Source organism: Lactuca serriola, chromosome 2 (assembly GCF_051521515.1).
Source record: "Lactuca serriola cultivar US96UC23 chromosome 2, Lser_US96UC23_V15, whole genome shotgun sequence".
Taxonomy (NCBI): domain Eukaryota; kingdom Viridiplantae; phylum Streptophyta; class Magnoliopsida; order Asterales; family Asteraceae; genus Lactuca; species Lactuca serriola.
Window position 1 is genome coordinate 145,165,808 of NC_136409.1, and position 20,939 is coordinate 145,186,746.

The 20,939-nt window shown below is 31.1% G+C and overlaps 2 protein-coding genes across 2 annotated transcripts; both read left to right on the forward strand.

Moving 5' to 3' along the window:
• The first annotated feature begins 9,138 nt into the window (after positions 1–9,138).
• Positions 9,139–13,416, forward strand: LOC145086935 (uncharacterized). Its single transcript, XM_079024796.1, has 15 exons — positions 9,139–9,558; positions 9,633–9,754; positions 9,861–10,003; positions 10,081–10,313; positions 10,404–10,459; positions 10,560–10,654; positions 10,752–10,854; positions 10,948–11,042; positions 11,154–11,216; positions 11,291–11,366; positions 11,477–11,585; positions 11,684–11,796; positions 12,730–12,788; positions 12,886–12,994; positions 13,103–13,416. Exons 1-15 carry the CDS (start codon positions 9,171–9,173, stop codon positions 13,235–13,237), a joined length of 1,899 nt encoding a protein of 632 aa, XP_078880922.1. The 5' UTR covers positions 9,139–9,170; the 3' UTR covers positions 13,238–13,416.
• Positions 13,417–16,283: 2,867 nt separating this feature from the next.
• LOC145086937 (UDP-N-acetylglucosamine diphosphorylase 1-like) lies at positions 16,284–20,876 on the forward strand. The gene is made up of 15 exons (XM_079024798.1): positions 16,284–16,849; positions 17,210–17,264; positions 17,357–17,508; positions 18,397–18,436; positions 18,552–18,644; positions 18,723–18,835; positions 18,935–19,009; positions 19,282–19,321; positions 19,444–19,526; positions 19,613–19,690; positions 19,770–19,913; positions 20,009–20,076; positions 20,177–20,291; positions 20,369–20,525; positions 20,647–20,876. Exons 1-15 carry the CDS (start codon positions 16,682–16,684, stop codon positions 20,742–20,744), a joined length of 1,479 nt encoding a protein of 492 aa, XP_078880924.1. The 5' UTR covers positions 16,284–16,681; the 3' UTR covers positions 20,745–20,876.
• Positions 20,877–20,939: the final 63 nt, after the last annotated feature.

The following is a 20,939-nucleotide window of genomic DNA, read 5'->3' on the forward strand; positions in this document are numbered from 1 at the left end:
AAGCTTTTTATCAAAATTATAGTTTTTTCTACCAACAAGGAGTACATTCTAGCTATGTCACTATTTTGTGGGTTATCACCCAAGAATATGATGTTTTGACCATACATAACTACTACTTATTTATATAAATAGTTTCAGCAAACAAAAAAGATTAACTATAACTGGTATAGTTTGGAAATCACAAACACTGCACTACCATTACAGAAGAAATATATAATTACTTAAAGGTATAATTATTTCATTTACAAGAAAACGATTTTTCAGTACAATAGACGTAAACTAGTTGATACAGACTTGTGAGACATTCCGCTTCACCGTACCTACCAGAGTACACATTATTCCTGCATCATAATCGGAGTCTCTTGGAGGGAGATCGTGACACTTGTGTATAGATCTACCTCAGATGTTCGCTACAGTTAGACCGGCAAGTCTAGGGTGACAAATGTCATAACAGTTCTGACGCCTGAAGAACGTCGTTCAGGCCAACTAGTCGCATTAGTATGGTTATAATAACTCACATAGAGTATTGACAAAATATTTTGTTTATGGGTTAGCGTACACTCAAATAGTCTTCACAAAAAGATAAATCTTACTAAAACTATTTTCTATTACCGTATCACTTACATTTTTAGTCTTGGGTTAAGACTTACAATGAGATTAACATACATTCACGTAGTTTTTTGTAAAGATATAACTTACTAATACTACTCTCCGGTACAGCTTTACTTACATTTTTAGTCTTTGGATTAAGACTAACGATTCATTCAAAATAAAATATTGGATTTTCTGGAATTATACACTATGATTTTACACGAAACAACTACAAAATCTTTCTCATACAAAATGCTTATGACCTCACCAACTTAATTGTTGACACTTTTTCAAAGTCACTTGTATTCTCAGGAAATCAGTAAACAGGTAATCACAAAAGTTTTGGTGGATGGGACGCCATCGCATCTCGTTAGTCATTTTTGTCATACACTTTTGATATCATGTAAACAATACTTTTGTGAACAAAAATGTAATCTTATTTAATATTTAATGTAATGGTTGTGATGTTTTGATCTCTATTATTCAATTCTTATGATATTATACATGAAGTCATCTGTCCCCAGATGTTTCCTCCGTTCTGGTTTGGGGGTGTGACAGTACCTACAATGTGGTTAGTAGAAGTAGAAAAACTAGAATTACCCCCCCCCCCCCCTCCTGGAAGTGACTCGATTATTTTTATGATTTTTTATTCCATTTATTTTTTATTTCCTGGTTTGGTTGGAATCAGAATAAAGAGTCATAGTGGTGGTTGTAGCCGAGTCAAGCATAAGATCGTGATGTTCTTCTCGATTTTCATGAACTAACAACATGTTTTTGGCCTCTAAAAAGGACGGGAACAGTTATGTGTTAGTTATGACGTCCACAATACTTTGATAGGAGGACGGGAGACCACGGAGTATTTGCATCACAAGTTCCAATTCAGAACTTTTAGAGTCAAGATCATGAAGGGTATCTGCAAGGTGTTTGAGTATATGACAGTACCCATGAATGGAAGATGCACCATTTTTGTATTATGAAATTGTTCTTGGAGTTGAAGCATCCTAGGCATCTTGCTATTAAGAAAGTACTCATGCAGATTGTCCCACATGTCTTTGGAAGTGCAAGAGTTGGTAGTGATGACTTGTAAGACAGAGGGATCACAAGTGGAGTAGAACCAAGATTTTACCCGAGAGTCAATTGATACCCAATCTTCATCATCTTCACCGGTTGGCTTGGATTTGTCAGTTATATTGCCAATAAATTTAACACATGTACAAATATATTTGAAGATATAACACCATAGCTTGTATTTTGATCCATCAGAGGTGAGTTTAAAACTGAATTGGTTATAGACATTAGTGACAAAATAAACATGTTGTTGTGCAGTAGGAGTTGTGATGCTGCGAGAGGAGCTTGACGAGGTCATGATGAATAAACATAAATAAAAGGACGTAATAATAATAAGAAAACTAACTGTGGGTAGGAAGAATTGTGGTAGAAGTACTATATGAGTCCACACTTGTTGTGATTGCAAGGCAGCGGAATGTGGAAGAATCGATGGTGAGAAGCACATAAGCAGAGGATGCACAAGAGCAACGATACACCTGATCAGTCATGATGGAAAGTTGATCGATTGTGAAGGCTAGCCGATTGTGAATAAGCAGGCAACGATCTTAGAGGTGGAAGAAAATTTGTAATCGATATATATTCATGTGTCGTACATCATAATGGCTTGATACCATGTTTGTGGAAATAATTCCCTTAGGGTTTGTATTCAATACTCAACAGTTAGGTAGATAGTTTGTTGTTTAAAAAAAACAATATATATATATATATATATATATATATATATATATATATATATATATATATATAGGGTTAAGTTCAAATGAGAACACTATTTAATGTGAGAACGTGAGAACACTACTTTATGTTACTATTCTACTATGAATTTTGTATATACAACGATATGACATTATTCATCAACAAATATACAAACAATCACATTAATATTCACAATAAAATTTTGTATGTACAACTTTATGACATTATTCATCACCGAATATATGAACAATCACATATTTAACATTCACATTAGAATTTACTATATATATATATATATATATATATATATATATATATATATATATATATATATATATATATATATAGTAGAATAGAAATATAAAATTGAATATATTCATATTATAATTACTACAATACTATACATATTAAATTCATAGTATAATACTAACATAAAGTAGTGTTCTCACATTAAATAGTGTTCTCATTTGAACTTAACCCTATATATATATATATATATATATATATATATATATATATATATATATATATATATATATATATATGCAAAGTACAATATATAAAATACACAAAGGTATACATGTGTATAAAACCTACACTAGATTAGACAAAGTATTAAATAAGTATATTAACATTGTGACACCTATATACCGCATCGTGAGGCAAAGTACATTGACATTCTTTCTTACGGCGTAGTCCCGCTGCGCCGTGGTGATTTATTCAATGCTTCGCGGTAGCTGCTTGACAACAACCCCTTGGCTGATTCCATTCCAACTTTGGGACATTTTTGTTCCAACTTTCAACATGCATAACTTCTTCATTTCTTATCCGTTTGATACGATCTTTATATCCACGCAAAGGTGGGAACATAATATACAACTCTATTGATTAATATCTCACTAACTTAATATGTGTATTAATCTATTAAATCACAAAGTTGGCCCAAAAAGCATAAAATTCCTATTTTATCATTTTGACCAAAAATGCATCTTTTCATGCATTTTTTCTCTTTAACATACTCATCTAATCTCCTCTAAGTGACTTAAACTTTGTTTTGACCATTTTAATGAAGTCACAACTTCATAATATGATATTTTTCTCATAATTGACCATTTTGCCATTTTGGTTAATATTTGACTAAAAATCAACTTTCTCTATATTTCAAGTTCTTACAATTGAAAGAATTCGGTCGAATGTGGAATACTTGTCCAAATGAATACTTGATCGGAATGGGATATTTAAATAATGAGATATATCCATGCATGTTCATAAAGAAAACCACCTCAGAATACGTGATTATTGTAATTTATGTAGATGATATAAATATCATAGGAACCTCGAAAGAATTATTTGAAACTACTGAAATCCTGAAGAAGGAATTCGAGATGAAAGATCTTAGAAAAACATGGTATTGTCTTGGCGCGCATATTGAGCAACGTAAAGATGTGATTTTACTTTATTAAGAAAATTACACCTAGAGAGTGTTACGACACTTTAGTCATCATGACACAAAACCGTCATCTACTCCCATGACCATTCATTCATTAAAAATGACTTATTCCATCCAAAGGATGACGATGAAGAGATATTAATCTCTGCGTGTTCATATATAGGTACAATATGTGCATTAGTATAATGGCTAAATACCATGGACATGACATCTCGTTTAATGTGAACTGTCTTGCTCGACACAACACTACACAACACCCTACTGTTGGAATGGTATTAAAGATATCTTATGTTACCTTAAAGGTACTATAAATATGGGTTTATTTTATCCATATGCGTCATCGAGTGTATTTACCTTGAATGATACCCGAAATAACACGGTCCTTATTGGTTATGCCAATGCAAGTTACTTATCAAGCCCTTATAAGGGACGTTCCTAATCTGGTTCTCTTTACCATCAAGAATGTGTTGATATCCTGAAGCTCTTGTAAACAAAATCTAGTTTCTACTTCAACGAATCATTCCTAATTACTTGCTCTTTATGAGGCGACTAGAGTGTGTGTATGGCTTCGAGCTATAATTGGCCATATTTGAAGTACATGTGATTTTTCTTATGATCCCAATGAACCCGTTGTCATATATAAAGATAACACAATTGTTATTGATTACGTGAAACATGATTACATCAAAGGGGATAATACTAAGCACATCTCACCAAAATTGTTCTTTACACATGAACAACAAACATTTTAAAAGATTGAAGTGCAACATATTGGCGAAGAGAAGAATCATGTAGACTTGTTCGCCAAGTCACTACCAAAGTATTCCTTCAAAAAACATGTCATAACTATTGGACTTAGGAAGCTCTCTAAGCTACCTAACACCCCCTCCCGAGTTCAACTTAAGGAGAGAAAAGAAAGGAAATGGGTGGAAGTGAGAGGAAAGTAAAAGAATTTGGTGCTCCCGAGTTTCATTAAAGGAAAGAAGTGGAAGGAAATGGAATGATCACTTTCCCTCGTAACTTTCCTTCCGATTTGGAAGGATTTGGAAAGAAAGAACAAAATGTTTAATTTTCCTTCCATTTCTCTCCAACTCGGGAGCACAAAAGACAAATTTCTTTTCCTTTTCTTTTCTCTCATTACTTTCTTTTCTCTTATCTTCTTTTCTTTGCTACAACTCGGGAGGTGTAAATGACATGTATTATGCACCATGACCAAGTTGTGTGCAAGTAAGGATTCTATCCTAATATATGCTTACATATTGAGTGCATGTGAGGAGTAGCATCCAACGAATGCTTGTGTACTCTTTTTATCTTCATTTCAAGGTTTTTGTCACATAGGGTTTACATTGACAAAGTTGTTTTTAATGAGACACAAAGTGTATCTCATTTCACTAAAGATTGATGAAATCAAGGGGTAGTGTCCAGTTGAATACTTTAACCATTATGCACTCGTTTATCATTCGTTTAGAGTTTTTTTAATCTGTGACAACCCGAAATTTCCATTGTACGAACATCATCTATTCAATAGAAGCCAGTTCAGTTTCTGTGATTTTCATACTTTTCCAAACAAGTTCGTGTACATTAGGGTTCATGTTTTAGGTGATATCAGGAGAGTGGATGCTCCTGGTTTTGTGAAATTTGGGCATTTCAAGTTTCATAATGTTACAGTCCAATATCAGGAATAAAAATAATTTCTGCCAAAATATTCCAGGACTATAAATAGTTTTCTGAATTTAATTAATTCATTATTCACAATTCCAAATAGAGAAAAACCATATTCTCTCTGACGGATCTTCGGGTTTTCATCCCAGATTGTGAGTCTACTTTTCTATATGTGTTTCAATACTTGTTAGATGCTTATTAACATCAATAACATGTTTAGATTACAAGATCCGGGAGTTTACCGCCCAAGAACGTTCTTGGGGAGTAAACTCCAAAATGGAACATTATGGCTTCCTAGTCCCGATTCCTTGTTAGACAACTTGTTTAGGGGTTAGGGTATGATCTTTATGGACCAAAAAGCAACCAAGAAACACAAGTCTTTGGAGTTTACGGCCAAGGAACTTCCTTGGGCCGTAAACCCCTTTTCAAGGGCTTAATGTGCCCTAAACTTCCCCTTATGCTTAAAGACTTTAACCCTCAAATGCTTGTGCTTATTTAAGACATCAAAACCTTTCAAAATCATAAATTTGTAGGAGTTTATGCCCAAGAACCCCTCTTGGGCCGTAAACCCCTTTTTGTAGGGTAAAAATCATTCCAAGCACACCTTAGGCCTTAAGACAATTTACCTTGAATACTTGGGACTAGAATGGAGAGTAGAACACATAATAATCACTCCTTGAATGGAGTTTACGGCCAAGGAACATATCTTGGGCCGTAAACTCCAAGTGAAGGCACAAAAGTGTGCCTCTTGTCCCCATTAGCCTTAGATAAATTCATGGAAGCCATCCTTGATGTTTAAGAGCCTCAAAACAATTAAAAGCCATCACCCCATGGGAGTTTACGGCCGTAAACTCTAGGGTGAATGGACTTTAGGCCGTAAACTCCACTATGGAGTATTCTAGAGCCTTAAACTACTTCATGTGTTATTCCAACAAAGCTAGGAGTGTTATAGGATCAAGATAGCACCATAAAACACCCAAAACCACCCTGTGAGGAGTTCACGGCCATAAACCCATGAGTTTACGGCCGTAAACTCCAAGGTGTGGGGTTTGTTGGGTGGTGAACTCCTATGCAAGGCCATTTGATGTTTCAAACCCTTTTGCCTTGTCCCGTAGCAACTTAGATGCAACCATTTGGATCTTAAACACTTATAAAAAGTGTTTACATGTTTCCTAAGTGTCTTAACTTATTTATTAAGTTATTATTTGTCTAATTAGTTATATATATATGCTTATTATATGATAACTAGGCTCGTGCGTGTAAACAAGTCTCCGTTTGCCACCTAGCACGGTATCCGACACTGCAATTCAAACGACTCACCACAAGTGAGTTCATACCCCTTGAATCAACCTTTGAAATGATTTTAAATGTTTTAAATACTTTATGGGGGGGGGGGGGGGAATACAAGTCAAATACTTATAGTTATTGCTTCAATCACATGTGATTGCATTTAATCACATGTGATTAATAACTAGGAAAACAACGATTTTTACCACTGTTCAAACTGTTTATCAAACTGCTTTACTTTGAAATGTTTTACAAACTGTTTTACTATCCAAACTTATTTATAGACTGTGATTCAAACAAATGCTTCTTATACTTAAACTGTTTTATCAACTTATGACTTCAAAATGTTTTATAGAATCGACATCAAGTCGATCTTCTCTTGAAATTATATTTATGCTTCAAATGTTTTATGAAAACTTATTTATGCTTTTATATATTAAATTGCATGCCCATATATGTATAGATGTATAAATAATGTTTAAAGGACTTAGGAAGGCCATCCGCCCTATTTCCTTTTCGCGCCTTGAGATGTGGTCTGGTGGGATTTCGGGTGACCATCCGAAGGTCGTTTCAATATTACTTATATATCATATATACATATATAGACATAAAAGTACTTCCATATTCATACTCATCAGTACATCATTAGTTAGTTACCATCGGGGTAACACAGGATCATACATATACAGATATACTAGAAACAAGTACATATACAGATATACTAGAAACAAGTACATATACAGATATACTAGAACGAGAAACATTTCATATACATGAATACGTAATAATTGTGATCCACTGTGTCGGAGCATGCCTTAAATGTCATGGCCCGAGTTGTAGCCAGAATTCTCTTGGAGGGAGAGCGTGAGTTTGCGTATAGATCTATACTGGATTGACTATCCTACACCTTGCTGCTAGCTACAGCCGGACCTGCAGGTCTGCGGGTGCCAAACGTCATTTCTTTATTACGACCATTCATTATGTCGTTGTTACCAGTCGATAGCATGGTGCAATTTATCATAATATGCCTTAATATAAATCCGGTTTAAGGTAGTAGTATTTAGTACCATAGTAGTCTTATTGTACAAAGCTACAGTACTACAATGATTTACCCATTACATATTTTAGTGATAACCTCACTTAAGCATTAATGTACAAACTATAATTTTTAACAAATGATAGTTATACTTGGGAAATTACACACTTTTACAACAGAAAAGTTTACAAAACAGTTTAGCCTTGGTAGAAGGTTACTTTTATAGAAAATATAGGATTTTCTGAGAGATTCAAACTTTTACAAACACTTTCAAACATTTACTTACATTTTTACAAATTTATACATTGAGACAGGTTCAAACGTTTTTGACAAGAAACATTGACACTAAAATACTTATGAACTCACCAGCTTAATGCTGATAAACTCTTTCAAAATAACTTGTATTCTCAGGTCGTCAGTAGACAGGTACCGAGGCCAGCTTTTTAGAAGATGGAGTGCATTCAAGACTCATCTCATATTATTTTGTGTTTCATTATTTTTGGTGTCTATAACTGTACAGAACACACTTGTATTAAAATTATATATTTAATGCAATGGATGATGTTGTTTGCTTATTTACATTTACTGTGTTGTGATACTATACATGAAGTCCTCCGTCCCAGAACGTTTCCGCCGTTCTTGGTTTTGGGGTGTGACATAATCCCCATTGAGTTTTCTTTTAACAAGGTTTTAATGAGGCACACAATGTATAGTTATTTCTCTTGCTATTACTAATCATTGGCCCTTATGTACTCTTTGTCCTTGGACCAATTTCTTCCAATCGGGTTTTCTTGTCAAGGATTTAATGAGGCTTAAATTATTGAGTCAATATTTTAACTTATTCACTTATGATATTGCATAAATAGCTCAAGACATCCAAATAGTTCTCTTTTATCTTTCAACCAAAGTTTTTGTCCTAAATGGTTTCCTCTTATAAGGTTTTTAATGAGACGAATGTTTAATGTATTGTCTAAATATTCAAGACAAAGAAGTATAAGTATGACTTGGTATAAATCTAAGTATCCAAGACAGAGTGTTGTAACCGATAGTATATTAATGTTGTAACCGATAGTATATCAATTGTTGCTTATATTTAAGTGTTTCATAAGTAGAATTTATGTATTTAAATCCTACAACCTTTTGCTTGTCCAATATTTGTTCTATATATAATGAATTGTTATATATTTTTAAATATACTGATATATAATTAGAATGTTAAAATAAATATTTGAATTGAACTAATTTGTTATACAACAATTGTTAAATTTTACAAAGGGGTGTATAAAGTTTTTAAATTTATCATTGTAAGTGGCAAGCTAGGCATTTAGCCATATATATACATTGCGTTTCTTTGTTGGCTGGCTAATCACGAAAAAGAAAATGGAGAATATGAAATATGGCGAAGAGCTTGTGAGGGAATTTCTGTTCTTCAGAGGATTCACAAACACTTTGCAATCTTTCGAGAAAGAATTGGCTACAGATATTGGGAAAGGATTTCATAAGGATAAAATCTTTGACCTAATTTTTTCAGTATACATCCCTAAATTCCAGGCAGAAAATCTAATTTCCTTGCTGACTTTTTTCAAACAATGTTTTTCTTCATCCGAAACCATCTTGCTTGCTACCTTGTCCAAATTGGAGATCTCTGTTCTTCGATATTACATCGTTCACGCCGTACAATCAGGAAGAAATGACAAGGTTATCGAATTTTTTGGAGTTCATGGCGATGATTTGCTGCAAAGGGATCATGATTGGATGTCGTGGTTTGGTGTGTCTTCTCTCCTTCCCCTTTTCTGCTCCTAGAATTTTACTTTCTTCGAGGTTTAACCCTTTTTTATGCAGCGATCCCGTATATCAAGAACCCTAGATTGGATCCCTTGTTTCGTGTCTACTTCTCTCGGGAGTGGTTTGATGCCCTGCATCTTTCTCTTAGGAACTTCTTGAGTGAAATCTTCAATGGAACTCATATCCTTCAACAAATTTCCTGAATAGTTTGTCATGATTCATGAATTTCATTATCTCTTCTAATTTAAACACCAATGGCAATGCAAATTCTCCTTAACTAATCCACGCATTCCTGCATTGCTGAAAATCAGTTCACAGAAACACACTGTGAACCATCTCAAGAACGACATCAAACATCTAAACACCAGACTCTCACAACTTCAGGCTTTGTTGGAGGAAAAGGAGTCTCAATTACGTCGCTCCAGGAGGTAAACCTCTTTCTTCCCCATTTCTCTGATCCCAAACATTGGATTTTACTTCTACTGATCGCATGCCTTAATTACAGCAATCTTTCAACTTCCCGCCAATTAAGCATTGATGGTAACAATGAATCTATGTGCTCTACTACACCTTTATCTAAAGAATCCGTTGTTTCATCTGGTGAAGCTCATTCATCCACCACTCATTTGAGTGGGAGAAAGTCCTTGGAAAAGGATATTAATACACCGCAGGGTCAAAGTGAAAGCACTTCAAAAAGCAGTTATGGTGGATATGGTGATGAGAAGAATGGTTCTATTGGTAAGAAATTGTAGCATTTTGATTAATATAAAGAAAAATCAATTCTTTGATGTGATTGTTGAAGTGACTAAATCAACTATATGACAACAGAAACCGATGAATCACAGCAAGAAGAAGATTTCCCAGAAGTGAAAGTAGACTTTCAGGTGCAAATGCAATATGCAATCACTCATTCATCATAATACTTGAATTTTGTGAATTGTGATTATCATTTATACACACCTTTTATTACTTTTTGTTTTTCAGGAAACTTTTTTGGGCCACACAAGCCCAATTAGTTGCTGTAGGTTTTCTACATCTGGAGACAACATTGCAAGTGCTTCTATAGATGGAACAGTTAGGTAAAAAATGAGATAACTTTAAAGCTTAGTGCTTATAAAGACAATTCAAAACAAGATTTAGTATTTTCATTTTCTTATTATTATTTTTTAAATGAAGGGTATGGACATATGACTCATCAACTTCAGCATCAAGAAATGCAACAATCTATTGTGGGGCAGAGATCATGTCACTAGAATGGGATTGCAAATCTGATCGATTGGTATAAATTATAATTACTAATCTAGTCTTTTAGTTTCCACATTTACCCTTTTCATAAGTAGATGATAAAGATTAGTAATAATATTCGATAAAGCTTCTCATAGGCACTGCTGATGGAGGAATAAAAGCATGGAATGTTGATGCAAAAAGAGTTGTTTGTGATCTCAACACAACTGAAGCATTTCCAAGGTTTATCTTTATCTCTAATACTATTATTCTTATTTTTTTGTTTCCCAAACACCAAAATCTCTTTATTTTCTTTTTTATTCCTTAAAATCTTTTTGTTTATTTGTATTTCAGTGTTCTTGACCTAAAATGCAGCCCAGTTGAACCACTTTTTGTGTCTGCAGCAGCTTCCAGAAGGTATTACTATTTAACAACTTTAGTTGAAAATTATTTAAAGTATTAACAGTTTTATAAAAATATTTTTGTTGTAGAAATGGCACAAATTTTATAGATAAATTGGGATTTGCATCATTAACTGTTTGGAACATGAGGACATGGAAGCCAATGGTATGTTATATGTATTTGTAGAAAGAAGTTGCATCTATTCTCAATAATAATAATAATAATAATAATTATAATAATAATAATAAATATTAAATATGTGCATTTTATTAAAGACAGTGCTTCCACTTGGGAAAGATCCACCTGCTATCACCTCACTGTGCTTTAACCACAATGGAAAGATTCTAGCAGCTGCTGCTACTGATGGAATGATTCACATGTTTGGTATCCTTAAAAAAATTATATATTTTTATTTTTTTTAATAAATGAGTACCTGATTTTATAAAAAGAAATAAAATAAAAAAATCCTTAACAAGACTCAGATATGTCAGCAGGCCTACAAATAACTGGATGGCCAGCTCATGATTCTGCTATCAGCTCTGTTCTTTTTGGGCCTGATGAAACTAGTATTTTTAGCTTGGGTATAGATGGAAAGGTGAAGACTTTTTTTTTTTAATATATATATTTTTTAGGGTTAATCTCATAAAAGAGATTATATTTTGTGTTTTTTTTAATTAAATTCAACTTTATTTTTTTTTTCCTGAAAAAGACCTTGCATTTTTTTCAATTTTTCTGATGTTGCCCTTTTAGTCATTTTTTTTTTCTGAAAAAACTTGTAGAATGTGAGGGGTTTTTTGAGAAAAAACTAAAAAAGTTGAGGGTTTATTTGGAAATAGTTAGAAGGTTGAGGGGGTTTTTGAGAAAAACTAAAAAGTTGATGGTTTATTAAGAAACATTTAGAAGGCTGAGGGGGTTTTGTGAGAAAAACTAAAAAAGTTGAGGGTTTATTTGGAAATAGTTAGAAGATTGAGGTGGGGTTTTCGAGAAAAAACTAAAAGGTTGAGGGTTTATTTGGAAACATTTAGAAGGTTGAGGGGTTTTTTTTGGAGAAAAACTAAAAAAGTTGAGGGTTTATTTGAAAACTGTTAGAAGGTTGAGGGTTTTCTTCGAGGGTTAATCTCAAAAAAGACTTTATGTTTGGTTTTTTTCCGTATTAAACCTCAAATTTATTTTTTGTTTCAGGCCTTGTATTTTTTTCATTTTTTCCGAAAAAGCCCTCAACTTTGTATTTTTTTTTCCGAAAAAAACCCCTCAACCTTCTAAATGCTTCCAAAAAAACCCTCAACTTTCTTAGTTTTTCTCAAAAAAAACCCTCACATTTTGCAATTCTTTTTGAAAAAAAAAATGACTAAAAGGGCCAGATCGGAAAAATCAAAAAATACAAGGTCTTTTTCAGGAAATAAAATAAACATGAGGTTTAATCCTGAAAAAAACACAAAATGTAAGTTCTTTCATAGTTTCATGAGATTAACCCAAATTTTTTAACCTTAAAATTACAAAGTAATATTTTATTGTTGTTTTTTGTTAGGTATTTGAGTGGAGCTTACAAAATCAGGGTAAAGTTCTTTGGTCAAGAAATTGCAACAGGTATTTTAAAAAAAAAAAAAAAATCTGACCATTTTTTTAACCTTTGTAGTTTATATGATTTAAAAAAATAAATAAAAATTTATAAATTATTATGTAGGTTGAGTAATGTTGAGAGTTCCGAATATTATAGACATGAAATGGCTTTAGATGCAAATGGCAAACGACTTTTAGTCACATCTGATTCAGTCAGAGCACCAATATATCAGGTTATTAATACCAACATACTTTTATTTATTTTTGTTTATCATTATAATTATAATAAATAAATGAAAGTTTCTTAATTTTAAATATTTATTTTTGGGTGTGTATCTAAGGTTCAAGATGATATGAATGGGATGAAAAGCCTTCCTCATAGTGCAGCCATATCAACAGTAGATTGGCACCCGACCCTGCCCATTTTCCTCACCGGGTCAGTGGATAATTCCGTCAGGGTCACATCCATTTTATAATTCTCTCTCTCTCTTTTTTTTTTATAGAATAGGTTTTTTTATTTATTATTATTTTTTTTAATAGAGGGTTTTGTTTGTTTTTTGAAGGAAGTGATTTAAGTCTGAATATATGAATTACTTAAAGTATATGATGTGTAACTTTTTTTTTTAATTATTTGATGTTTGTTTGAGAGTGGCAATGGAATTAGATTGAAGTCGTTATGGAGGGTGGATAGGATCTTTGAAAATGAATTCAAACAGAGAAATTAAATTGCTTCGTACTTTTTATGCTTATAAATATTTCTATCCAATCAAATTATAACAAGTGTCATCATTTCATATGTTTTTTAACAAACTCATTAAGGCTATATTAGGAATAATATCAAATAAAATTAAATTGAATGGTGATTTGTCAATATTTTATTGGATAGGAATATTAAACGATTGTTATAGATGGAACTTGAATAAGCTAAAAGATGAGAGTTTTAGGATTTAGGAATGTTTTCTTTAAATTAATTTCGAACAAACAAAACACAATTACAAAGATGATAACTCAAAGGAAATGAAGAACTCACAATTAGTGAGGAGTGCTAATTGATAATGATAAGTATTTAAGTGATAAAAAGGATATCTAATGATAGTTTGTTACCATTTGAAAAAGTTTTATTTATTTATTTATTTTAGTCGTTGGAGAAGAAGACTTTTTAGAGAGGTAATTCAAAACATTTATTTTTCTCTATTTTTTTTATTTTATTTTAGGTTTTATCACATACCTATATTTAATGACACCTTATTTTAGACCTTAATTATATTTAAATATTAGATTTTTTTTATTATTCAATAAAAATGAATATATTTTATAAAAATGTTTTATAATTTAAAAGAACTTGTAAGACTCTCAAAATTAAAAAAAGAAAATATATCAAACATTTTAAAACATTACGGTTATATAATATTTTATTGTTTATATATATATATATATATATATATATATATATATATATATATATATATATATATATATATATATATATATATATTATTGTCTTTTATAGTTTCGTAGAAAAAATTCTGATAGTTATTTTTTTATTTATTTATTTTTTATTTTTGGCATTTAGTGTCTATTTGGAAAAATTACCCAAGAAATACTAAAAAATATGACATATGTTAGTAAAAATGATAAATTATACGAGAATACTTAATAAAACATTTAAGATAGATAAAAGATGATTTATTTAAGTTTAGGAAAAAAGCTTTTGAAAAGGTTAATTATTGTAGATGGTATTTGATAAAAGTTGTTGGTTAGATAAAAGTCATTAGAAAGATATGCGACAAAAACAATAAGTTTTTATGTGATTAACCATTGAAGATTCTCTAACTATCACCTCCCTAAATAGTGTAGTTTTCTTAATAATAATAATAACAATAATAATAATAATAATAATAAACTATTTAAAGAACCATAAATTAAACATGAGTACATGACCAATAATGTGATACATTCGCAATTAAAAAATAAAATAATAATTGGCATATTTTTCAAAATTAAATGTCAATAATGAAAAACAATGGAGTAAAATAATGTATATGGATAGCGTAATAAATTCAACAAGAATAATTCGTCAACGACTTTTAAGTTATTGTAACAAAAATTTCATTGAGATTGAATATTACAATAAATTTTACCTTTAAATTTAACAAAATTTTGTAATGAACATATTTGTGTACTCTTTACATTTTCCTCCTCAAAATCCCATATTTTATGCCAGAAGTAATTTTTTTATTTTTTTATTTTTTTAATATAAATTTACCTTGAAGGATCCTCAAACATGTATCCCTTCAAATAAATAGTCATAAATTTGGGAATATGGTCTAACATGCATCTCTCCGACGATATTCAATGTCATTTATGAAATGTTTGGCTGTATGTTTCAAAAACGGTTTTACGAATTAAAATCATATAACAGTATATATTAAATTGAAGGAAAGTTACGTACTTTTGAATTTATTTTTAGTAATCATTTTTTTACAATGAGTTATAATTCTCTTCTTCAAGTTTTATTATTTTAAACATAATAAATCCAATAATAATTATAATTTAAAATGTCCATTATGCATTTGTGCATATATAATTATTTTTAAGAAAAAAAACTAATATAGGCTTTCATTAATGGTGGCTATAAAATAAGCCTAAAAATGTCGTAATTCCTCAAAATAGCTCTCTACGAAATTCACAATTGCATGTAAAATTAGTTTTTTTTATATATTCCCCATTAAAAAAAAGCATCTTGCAAAATTGTTAACTTTTTACAAAAAATCTTAATTTTTTATAAAAAAAAACATTTTGTCTAAGTTTTTTGGTGTATACATGCTTAAAAACCATTTTCACAACTAGTCTAAACCCTTCATAGCTTAAACACTTAATACTTTGGCTATATTTGGTGTACTAGCTGAAAAGCTAGTTGTTAGCTGAAAAACTAATTGATAGTTGAAAAGCTAGCTGTTAAATAAAAAACTAGAGGATAATTGAAAAACTAACTAATAAAAAATGACGCTTGGTAAATTAGCTGAAAAATATGAAATGACATAAAAAGACATTTAAAATAATATGTTTTTATAATTAATTAAGGGGTATATTTAGAAAATAAAAAAAAAAACTCATAAAAAGCTAGTTTAAGTAGCTTTTTAAAAAGTTAGCTTATAAGCTATTTTTTGGCTTACCAAACATGACAACTTAAAAAACTCGAAAAATAAACTAACTTTTCAGCTAGTTGTGACGTGCCAAACACAGCCTTTATCACGATGTTGTTTAGTTAATAATATTAAGAAAATAAAATGTTCAGTTTAAGAAAATGTTATAAAGATGATATAAAAACAAATAAAATAAAATAAAAATGCCCTAAACATATTGGACTATAAAAATCTTATCCAAATAAACAAAATTTTAAGCTATTTTTTGACAACTATTATCAATTATGAAGGCACTAGAATTGTCTTTTTCTTAAATTCTTTTTTGTTTTCAAACAAAACCCCTTTTTAGGTTAACAATCAGCACTAGTTTGAAATTGAATATTAGGTTTGTGGATTGTAATGATGATACAGTGATTTGCAAAAAGCACAATCACAAGCACACACGATTTCTTTGTACTCGATGTCTCGATTGATTAGTTGAATTGTCGTCATTCATCATTTCATGATTCATGATTCATGATTCATCAGCCTTCAAATTCAATCACAAATCGCATCATTTGATTAAACTCCCTTCTTCTTTTTGTCACTATCTCTATCTAAACAACTCACTCACACCAACTGAGCCAACGACACTACCAACCAACCAGATCGTCACTGCCCACCACACTATACTTCGCAAAATCTATAAACCCATCTCTCTCTTGAGATCTACATTCACACACAGATAGATCCAGTGAAAGAGAGAGAAGAGAGAGAAACTCGACGGTGGTTACGATGAGGGAACTGGCCACCGAGAACATGAACGGCGCCTCGTCGTCACCAACGCCACCACCACCGCAGGCTCTGCTTGAAAGACTCAAAGATTATGGCCAGGAGGATGCGTTTGCGTTCTGGGATCAACTCTCTGCTGACCAACAAAACTTTCTTATTCAGGAGATTGAGGTTTTTCTTTCACGCCAAATCATTTCTAGATCTCTCACGTTTTCAATACACATTGCATTTATTAGTTGCAGTCGTAAACTAGTTCAATTGGATTTGGATTGGTGATATCAGTAATCACTAATCACTGTCAATGCCAGATCCCGCACAATATAGGATAATCCTTTTCCCTGTTTTTTGAATTCGCGGAAGCATCTTCATCGTTACAAATTAGGAAAAATGTACATTGGATTTGTGGTATTGTGTAAAGCAAACTGCGTATATTTGCAGAAGTTATTAGTATCATTGGATTTAGTAAAATCACTCCTATCTCTTCTTCTTCTTTTCTTCAAAATCTATGTTAATTCGTTACATTCTTTTCAGAGTTTAGATCTTCCAAGGATTGATCGAATGATTCACTGCTCACTTCAATCACATGGTTACTCTTTTCCTTCATCTTCCTTTATGTTATTTCATAATCCATTTATGTTTTGATGAAGTCAATTGATTATGTGAGTGATGATGATACAGGGCTACCAACAGCAGCCATAGAACCAGTGCCAGAGGGTTGCGTGTCAACTGTAGAAGATAGAAAGCTTGAAGATAGAGAAAGATGGTGGAACATGGGATTGAAGGCCATTTCAGATGGGAAATTAGCTGTATTGCTTTTATCTGGTGGACAGGTATATCTTTATTTTTACTTCTTTATACTTTCACTTCTATCAAGTGTCAGACTTATTTATACACACATTGAATTGTTTTTGTTCATAAAGCAAATACCATATTGATCATGATCCACAAATTTATAAACCAAGGATTTAGAAAGTGTAATGAGTTAGTTTTCTACAATGAATCTTTCTATCTGTTCTTAATCTACTTAAAGGATTATGGCAACTATATGATGTTTCCTTTTGCTTTTTGTTTCTAGAGATGCCCACTAATGACAAAAAATCATAATGAATCCATAGCAAAAGAGGGTGGAAACTGGAAAGTAAATCATTCTTTATGAAAAGTGCATAGTGAATGAATAGTTAATGTTTACATAACAAAAGCTTCATTATTTTTGTGTTATTATGATTCTTTTATCATAAGATAATGTGTACTAATTTACCTAAAGAACATACAATGTCATTTATCCTAATTAAATGGAGGCAGAGTTGTAAATAGGAAAGAGGTCCTTTTCAACTATTCAAGTAAGGGTAAAAGGGTCCACTATGTGTCAATGTTGGGGCAATTATAGGTTCATAAATCTTTATAGCAATTACTTGTGTGTCTTGCTATTTAATGTGACATCTACCATTGATATTAATGTTGTACTTTTTTGGAGTGTCATAGAGTACTTTAGGCTTGTGAACATGAAGCCTTTGTATTCTATAAGAACTGAAACTATAATCTTTATTTATATATATATATATATATATATATATATATATATATATATATATATATATATATATATATATATATATATATATATATATATCAAAGTCAGAAAATAAATCAGATTGATTAAAAGAAATGTTAACTTTATTTACAAGTTGCTTCTTTTTCATAAAAAAAATTAAATGCAGGGGACAAGGCTTGGAAGTTCTGATCCAAAAGGATGTTTTAGTAAGTGTTTCAAGTTTTTTTTTTTTTTTTTTTTTTTTTTTTTTTTTCTTTCAAATTATATTTTTTAATTTAGTCAAATAACTTTTTTTTGTTTAATTAATTGTTTTCATTTTAGATATTGGACTTCCATCAGGAAAGTCACTTTTTCAACTTCAGGCTGAAAGAATTATTTGTCTCCAAAGATTAGCAACTCAATCAATAAACGAAGGTAATATTTTAACTATTTATTATATAAATTATGTGCCTGTTTTAATTTTTATTTTTTTTTTTAAATATTTAAATGTAGGTTCTGGTAATATTGTACCTATACATTGGTACATAATGACAAGTCCATTTACTGATGAAACCACACGTACATTCTTCGAATATCATAAATATTTTGGCCTTAAATCTGATCAAGTGAGTTTTTTTTTTTTTTTTTTTTTTTTTTTTTTTTTTTTTTTAATTAAAATTTTTGGGAAACATTTTATATTTATTTTTGGAAGCTATTTGTTGTAGGTTACATTCTTTTCACAAGGCACAATACCTTGTGTTTCAAAAGATGGTAGATTTATTATGGAATCTCCATGCAAGGTATTTTTTATTTTGCATTTTGAAGAATATAAAGAAAATGTTGAATTGTTTTTTGGGTTTGGTCCAAGGGCAAAATGGTCATTTTGAAAAAAAAAAAACTAACAGCCAAAAAGTAAACCCATCCAAGAGAGGGACCAAACTTGGAATGAACCAACATCATAAGGACTTTTTTAGAAAAATATTCATTTGATTTTTTTTTTTTTTAAATTCAATTTAATATGGTGTACAAACATAATATGGTATTTAAGAAAATCTTAAAAATTTGAAGCCAGGTGGCGAAAGCTCCTGATGGGAATGGAGGAGTTTATTCAGGTATATTTTCAAGATAAATATATTTTCAACTTTTCTAATTTTTACATTAGTACTTTTCTTTTTATTTAATAATCTGAAATGATAACTAATTTAGATTTTGAATTTTTTTAAAAAAAAATCAGCATTGAAGCATTCAGGATTATTAGAAGATATGTCTATGAGAGGTGTCAAATATTTGGATTGCTATGGAGTTGACAATGCTTTGGTATATAATTTTGCTTCCTTATTTTATTAAAAATATTACCCATAGTTGAAAAAAAAAAAAAAATTTTTATTTTTTATAAATTTTAGGTTCGTGTTGGTGATCCTACTTTCTTGGGGTACTTCATTGACAAAGGTGTAGCTTCTGCTGCTAAAGTTGTACGTAAAGTGAGTTACTTCTCTTTTCTGTTTCTTTTTTATTAATAATTTTAAATTTTATATAATAATAAATGATTTTATAAATCAGGCATACCCTCAAGAAAAAGTTGGTGTATTCGTGCGACGTGGTAAAGGAGGACCTGTAACTGTAGTTGAATACAGTGAGTTGGATCAGTCACTCGCTAGTGAAATTAATCAAGGAACTGGAAGACTTCGATATTGTTGGAGTAATGTATATTGACTAATATACCCTTTTCTTTATAAATTACCCTCTCTTAATTATTATATACTATAAACAACCAAAATTTGCTTTTTATAATATTTCAGGTTTGCCTCCATATGTTTACTTTGGACTTTCTGAACCAAGTTGCAAATGGTCTCGAAAAGGACAGCATGTCAGTCTTTTTTTTTTTTTTTTTTTTTTAGCCTTTTTCTTCACCAATTCCCATTGTCCAATTTACTATTTTACCCCTATATTCATTGCAAGAATTACAGATACCACCTTGCTGAAAAGAAAATCCCCTCCATCCATGGGCAAACACTTGGATATAAACTAGAACAATTTATCTTCGACGCTTTCCCATATGCACCTTCAACAGCCCTTTTTGAGGTCTTTTTTTTTTTTCTTTTTTTTTTTTTTGTAAAATGTAAGTCTCGGAATTTATTTATTTTTTAAATTTTAAATAGGTATTACGTGAAGAAGAATTTGCCCCTGTGAAGAACGCGAATGGGTCAAACTTTGACACTCCAGACAGTGCTCGCCTTCTTGTCCTCCGTTTGCATACGCGATGGGTGGTGGCTGCTGGCGGCTTCTTAACCCATTCAGTCCCTTTATATTCAACCGGTAAAAAAAAAAACTTTCAAAACGATGGAATGGAATTGCTCATTCCATTCCATCCCTGATTCCATTCATTCAATCCCGGAATGGAATGACTGATTCCGTTACCCTTATTTGAACTTTACAGGTGTTGAGGTTTCACCGCTTGTTTCATACGCCGGAGAGAATCTTGAAGCAATTTGCCGTGGTAGGACATTCCATGCGCCTTGTGAAATCACATTTTAGTTTTTTCTTTTTTTTTCTTTTTTTTTTGGGATTTTATTTTCTTTCTTCATACCAAATATCTGAGAATTTGTGAATTTGTAATTGTAAGAATCTTTCTATAGCTCTACTGAAATTGAGATTGTTTGTGAAAAAGGCTCCATTTTAGTTTATGAATGATTGATTATATTTTTATGTTGTGTTTTCTAAACAATAATT

Excerpts from the sequence above, each read along its gene's own strand:
- LOC145086935 (XM_079024796.1), top strand. The coding sequence starts at position 9,171 with ATGGAGAATATGAAATATGGCGAAGAGCTTGTGAGGGAATTTCTGTTC. Across the intron at positions 10,460-10,559 it reads AAGTGAAAGTAGACTTTCAG|GAAACTTTTTTGGGCCACAC; the intron begins GTGCAAATGCAA and ends TTTGTTTTTCAG. Across the intron at positions 11,217-11,290 it reads TCTGCAGCAGCTTCCAGAAG|AAATGGCACAAATTTTATAG; the intron begins GTATTACTATTT and ends TTTTTGTTGTAG.
- LOC145086937 (XM_079024798.1), top strand. The coding sequence starts at position 16,682 with ATGAGGGAACTGGCCACCGAGAACATGAACGGCGCCTCGTCGTCACCA. Across the intron at positions 17,265-17,356 it reads CTGCTCACTTCAATCACATG|GGCTACCAACAGCAGCCATA; the intron begins GTTACTCTTTTC and ends ATGATGATACAG. Across the intron at positions 19,914-20,008 it reads TTCGATATTGTTGGAGTAAT|GTTTGCCTCCATATGTTTAC; the intron begins GTATATTGACTA and ends ATAATATTTCAG.